Genomic DNA, 6,366 nt, shown 5'->3' with positions numbered 1-6,366 from the left:
CTTTGAAGAATTGTACTCATCTTATTGATAATTGTGACTTGTGTTCTATGCATCTTAAATATCTTGTATTTCTGTATGTTTTTAATGTGTACTGAAATTATAATATTTTTGTAGACTTTGAGAGCATGAATGTCGATGACCGGAGGTCCATCCCTTTAGTTACCCTAACTCAATTATAAAACTGATTCACTTGGTACCATAACTTGCCAGTTACGGCTTTACTAAAGCTCTACAGGTGAAGTAATTCCTAACTACGACTACAAAACTCCTTTTTCTTTTGGTGGCATCTCTTTGCCACAGCCTGTCAACCTGAGAATAACCAGGTAACTATCTATTAACCAATTCACAACTGATGCTAGAAATATTACCTCCAAACTCATTTGTTCCAGATTTGTTTACGAACCTCTTGAGTGGGACATTCTACATCCACTGATGGTCCTTATCTATTCTGCTAATTACAGCCTCAGAGCTCTAAAAAGTTTGTCAAACATGATTTTTATTTCATAAATCCATGTTGATTCTGCCCCATCCTACAATTATTCTTATATGATGAGTTATCACATCTTAGATTGTAGCATTTTCCCCACTTACCAATGTAATAATGTCTCTCCCTTCTTAAATAGGGGAGTTACATTTGTTACCTTCTAATCTGCAGGAGCTATTGTGGAATCTAACATTTCAAAAACAAAACAGATGCATGGATTTTAGTATAAGTATCTGCCTTACCACTACTGGTTCATTCAAATTGGCATAATTTGACATGAAAAGTCCTGAAGCTGGCCACCTCTCATGGGTATTTTGATTGTTGGCTGCTGTTATCACCCTTTCGACTGAGGCACTGTCTACATAGCAAGTCAGTGAGAACAAGGTTATCCCTACGTTGGTCCAGCTGGAGCAGCCTGTTGTAGCACCTATACCGCACCAAAATATTGAGGAAGGGAATCCATTATTCCCAGAGTCAAATGTGCAGCTTGTCTTCTACCTCAGTCTCTGGTCACTGTGATCAAATGGTTTTCAATTGGTAGTTTAATGTTGGGGTTCCTGTAGGTGTCTTTGTCAGGCTTATGCTTAACACTACAAAAATGATTTATTATAGTGCCTGAATATGTAACTCCAATGGGACTTGATTTGATGGTCAAGGAACTAAAAATGATGTGTGACATCAAGGTGTAGAGCTGAATGAACACAGCCGGCCAAGCAGCATCAGAAGAGCAGGAAAGCTGACTTTCGGGTCTAGACCGGAAACATCAGCTTTCCTGTTCCTCTGATGCTGTTTGGCTTGCTGTGTTCATCCAGCTCTACATTTCGTTGTCTGAGATTCTCCAGCATCGGCAGTTCCTACTGTTTCTAAAAACGATGTGTTCCTGGTCACAAGTGATAGCTCTTGAGGGCACATGGATTGAAATCCTGCAACACCCTCTGCAATAGTCCTGTGGATCGATCAACACCCTGAGGACTGCTTCAAAAATACAATCACTGCCTTCTCAAAGACAATGAGGGATGAGCAGTCAATGCTGGCCTAGCCTGATGTTCACACTACATGAAAGAATTTTTAAATGCCACTGCTCTTCTGACTGGTTCACACTCTGAGGATTATGGGCCAGTCTGGTTCCCCTTGTCCCTCAATGGGGCTACTGTTGCATTTTCCTAGGGGTGACATTGATTGGTTAGTTGGTCAGTTTTCCAGACGTCTCGAATATTGGATCTTTCACGATAGAACCATGCTCCATTTAAAAAAAAATTGAAAGAACTATAGCTACTGGAAATCAGGAACGTGAAAAGAAGTCGTTGGAAAAGCTCAGTAGGCCTGGCATCATTTCAGGAGAGAAATCAGAGTTAAGTGTTTCCGAGATAACGGGAACTGCAGATGCTGGAGAATCCAAGATAATAAAGTGTGAGCTGGATGAACACAGCAGGCCAAGCAGCATCTCAGGAGCACAAAAGCTGACGTTGTGTTGCTTGGCCTGCTGTGTTCATCCAGCTTCACACTTTATTATCTCAAAAGTTTCAGATCCGGTCAGCCTTCCCACGAACACCGCACCAATTTTCTCTACCAGCGGACCCGGTTCTGATTGGCTAATGTTCGAAGATAGCAGGTTCTGATTGGCTCTAGTCCGAAGGACCTGAATGGCCCGGTATTCCGAAAAGGCCTAGCTCTGATTGGCGAACCCCCCCCCTCAACCAAACCATCCCGGTTCTGATAGGCTTCCCGAGCTGGCGCGGCTCTGATTGGTTTGGCGAACCCACCCGGCACGTGGTCCGTCTCTGATTGGTTTATCTCGCGGGCCCAACCCCCCCCCCCCCCTCCTCCGGGTTGGCTTCCGAGCCGTCGTTGGAGGCTTCCCCGACGGGGAGCGGAGCCGCCAGTACGCGGACGGTGGTGGTGCTTGGCAAAGCATGGCGCTGAGCTCGGTGATGCCGGGCCGTGGGCTCCACGTGACGTGCCTGGCGGTGATGGTGCTGAGCGGGATTCACCTCGCCGTCACTCTGCTCTACTACCTGGACATACACGTCTACAGCGGGCAGATGGTGCGGCGCTTCGGCAGCTTCCTGGTGGCGGACGGGATCGGCACAGCGGCGGGCCCGGTCCCCAACACCACAAACGCCAATGGCAGCGTCGAGTCCCCGTCTCCCCCTCGCCTGCCGTTGCAGCCGTGTCCGGACACTTCACCGCATCTGAGTAAGCGGCCTCGAGGGGAGGGGGTGGACGGTTGCTGTTTAATTTTCTATTTATTTCCGCGAGCCGCCTCTTCTTATTTGTCGACCCCCCGAGGGAAAGAACCGAATAACGCAGCTGGATTTACAGACCTAGCGGTTATTTCCTGCAGCTGCTGGGGTTTTTTTTCTAACGTTACAGTTCTGTGTCAGTCCTGTTATTTTGTTAACGTTTGGGTTTCAGACGTCCAGTCAGCTGAGTCTTAAAAATGTACCTTCACTTCACCCATTCTCCTCTTAAAGCACCAACGGGGTTCGTAACCAACAGCCCCTCTTTTAAAATCCAGTCCCTTCATCGTCCAACTCCAAATCGCCTTCTCTTTTATTTTCCCCCTTGCCCCATCCCATATCTTTCCCGTCCCGACCCTCCCCGATTCTAAATGTGACCCGCTCCCTGAGCTGTTCACCGTCTCCCAACTGGCAGTGAAACTTAAATCACCTTTTAAGGGGAAGCTTTGGAGAACCCCAGCAGGAGCTGACAGGACCTGCAGACAGGATAATGGAGAGAAGCTGACGAGACTACGCTGTAACGTCTCTATTTCCTTGCAAAATCCGCCCGAATTTTTTTTTGCTGGGCTGTGAACGAGCGTGAGACTGAGGAGCAGGACTAGGTCATTAGGTTCTCTGTCATCTGCAACTGATCGAACTTTTCTGCCTGGCTACCCTTGTAACCTTTGAGTGCTTTTCATTAAAAGTCTGTCGCTCAGCCTTCAACGTATTCAGTGAGCCAGTGGCTTTCTGGCAGAATAAAATCCTGCAAACCTTTCAGAAAATATATTTTTCCTCACTTTTTGATTTAATTTTGGGCAACTGCTTGTTTTGAAGCTGCCTCCCTTGGTTTTCCTTTTGAAGGGACCCTATCAGTTTCTAGCCTCTCTCTGTCTTTGCTGTCCACGTCTGAATCTTTCATGTCTCTGGAAGATTGACTCATTCTTTTGGTGGTTTTATAATATCCTGTTCAGAGATATGATTACACACCTAGAGCACGTAGGACTTGAACCTGATTCTCCGATAGGGGTTCTGCGGCTGTACAAAAACACTTTTTTTTTAGATCATTAGAATCCCTACAGCGTGGAAACAGGCCCAACAAGTCCACACCACCCCTTAGAAGATCCTACCCAGACCCATCCCCCTAATCAACATATCCCTGAACACTGTGGGCAATTTGGCATAGCCAGTGCACCTAACCTGCACAACTTTGGACTGTGAGAGGAAACCCACACAGACAGGGGGAGAATGTGTACAAACTCCACACAGTCACCTGAGGGTGGAATCAACCCTGGGCCCCTGGTGCTGAGGCAGCAGTGCTAACCACTGAGCCACCGTGTTAAACTCCAATGAATAGAAGCCTAATTTTGATGTTTTGGGTCTGATGATCCATTCTGAAAAAGGGTCCGGCCGGATGAACGCAGCAGGCCAAGCAACATCAGAGGAGCAGGAAGGCAATGTTTTTGAGCCTAGACCCTTCTTCAGAAATGGGGGAGGGGAAGGGGGTTCTGAATTGTGGAGAGAGGGGGAGGAAGATGGATAGAGGAGAAGATAGGAGGAGAGGAGACAGATAGATCAAAGAGGCGGGGATGAAGTCAGTAAAAGTGAGTGTAGGTAGGGAGGAGATAGGTCAAGGGGGTGGGATGAGGTTAGTTGGTAGGAGATGGGGGTTGAGATAGGAGGAGGGGATAGGTGGGAGGAAGGACAGGTTAGGGAGGCGGGAACAAGCTGTGCTGGTTTTGGGATGCGGTCGGGGGGTTGATTTTGAAGCTTGCGAAGTCGACATTGATACCATCGGGCTGCAGGGTTCTCAAGCGGAATATGAGTTGCTGTTCGTGCAACCTTTGGGTGGCATCATTGTGGCAGTGCAGGAGGCCCAGGATGGACATGTCGTCTGAGGAATGGGAGGGGGAGTTGAAATGGTTTGCAACTGGGAGATTCTGTTTTGTGTTGTGAACTGAATGTAGGTGGTCTGCAAAGCGGTCCCCAAGCCTCCGCTTGGTTTCCACAATGTAGAAGAGGCCACAATGGGAGCAGCGGATGCAGAATACCACATTAGCAGACGTACAGGTGAACATCTGCTTGATGTGGAAAGTCTTGGGTCTGGGATGGGGGTGAGGTGGGGGGTGGTGGTGTAGGGGCAGATGTAGCACTTCCTGCAGTTGCAGTGAAAAGTGCCAGGTCTGATGGGGCTGGAGGGGAGTGTGGAGCGGACAAGGAAGTCCTGGAGAGACTGGTCCCTCCGGAAAGCAGATAAGGGTAGCGAGGGTAAAATGTCTTTGGTAGTGTTGGATTGCAGATGGTGGAAGTGTCGGAGGATGACGTGTTGGATCCCGAGGTTGTTGGGGTGATACGGTGGTACGTGAGGATGAGGGGGATTCTGTTTTGGTTGTTATTACGGGGAGGGGGTGTGAGTGATGAGTTGTGGGAAATGCAGGAGACACAGTCGAAGGCTTTCTCGACTACTGAGGTGGGGGGTGAGTTACATCCTCAAAACGAAGACATCTAAGATGTGTGGGAGTGGAATGCCTCATCTGGAAGCAGACGTGATGGAGGCAAAGGAATTGCAAATAGGGGATGGCATTTTTGCAGGAAGTTTGGTGGGGGGAGGTGTGTTCTAGGTAACTGTGGGAGTGGGTGGGCTTGAAATGTATGTCGGTTTCTAGGTGGTTGCCAGAGATGGAGACAGAGGCCCAGGAAGGAGAAAGAGGTATTAGAGATGGTCCAGGTGAACTTAAGGTTGGGTTGGAGTGATGTAGATGAACTGTTTGAGCTCCTCATGGGAGCACAAGGCAGTGCCGATACAGTCATCAATGTAATGGAGGAAGAGGTGGGGTTTAACGCCAGTGTAGGTACAGAAGAGGAATTGTTCCACGTAACCTACAAAGAGGCAAGCATAGTTTGGGCCTATGCGGATACCTGTGGCCGCACCCTTTGTCTGTAGGAAGTGGGAGGAATTAAAAGAGAAGTTGTTGAGGGTGAGGACGAGTTCGGCTAAGTGGATGAGGATGTCAGTGGGGTGTTGCAGGAACAGCAACTCGTATTCCGCTTGGGAACCCTGCAGCCCAATGATATCAATGTGCACTTCACAAGCTTCAAAATCTCCCCTTCCCCCACTGCATCCCAAAACCAACCCCGCTCATCTCTCCTCTTCTTCTCTCTCCCCCCCCCCCCCCCCGCAACCTTCCTAACCATCCTTCCTCCCACCTATCCCATCCTCCCACCTCAAGCCCCACTCCCATCTTCTACCTACTAACCTCAACCCACGCCCTTGAACTGTCCGTCCTCCCTGGATTGACCTGTCTCCTCCCTACCTCCCCACCTACACTCACCTTCACTAACTCCATCCCTGCCCCTTTGATCTGTTTGTCTCCTCTCCACCTATATTCTCCTCTATCTGCCTCCCCCTCTCTCCCTATTTATTTCAGAACCCACTTTCGCTCTCCCGTTTCTGAAGGAGGGTCTGGGCCTGAAATGTCAGCCTTCCTGCTCCTCTGATGTTGCTTGGCCTGCAATGTTCATGCAGCTCTACACCTTATGTCCGATTCTCCAGCATCTGCAGTTCCCACTATCTCTGAAAAAGGGTCACTGGACTCAACACTAACACCACTTTCTCCCTGATACTTCCAGACCCGCTGAGTTTCTCAGCAATTTCTGATTTCA

The 6,366-nt window shown here is 48.7% G+C and overlaps 1 protein-coding gene across 1 annotated transcript in view; it reads left to right on the top strand.

Annotated features, from left to right (window-relative positions):
• The first annotated feature begins 2,319 nt into the window (after positions 1 to 2,319).
• LOC125451306 (beta-1,4-galactosyltransferase 1) overlaps positions 2,320 to 6,366 on the top strand; it is a 43,760-nt gene continuing 39,713 nt past the window's right edge. The window contains exon 1 of the mRNA XM_048528290.2: positions 2,320 to 2,680. Coding sequence (XP_048384247.1) covers positions 2,398 to 2,680 — 283 coding nt within the window. The 5' untranslated portion in view covers positions 2,320 to 2,397. The remainder of the gene's footprint in view (positions 2,681 to 6,366) is intronic.

The sequence above is a fragment of the Stegostoma tigrinum genome, chromosome 3 (assembly GCF_030684315.1).
Source record: "Stegostoma tigrinum isolate sSteTig4 chromosome 3, sSteTig4.hap1, whole genome shotgun sequence".
Classification (NCBI taxonomy): Eukaryota; Metazoa; Chordata; class Chondrichthyes; order Orectolobiformes; family Stegostomatidae; genus Stegostoma; species Stegostoma tigrinum.
This window is presented reverse-complemented; position numbering and strand designations above follow the sequence as displayed.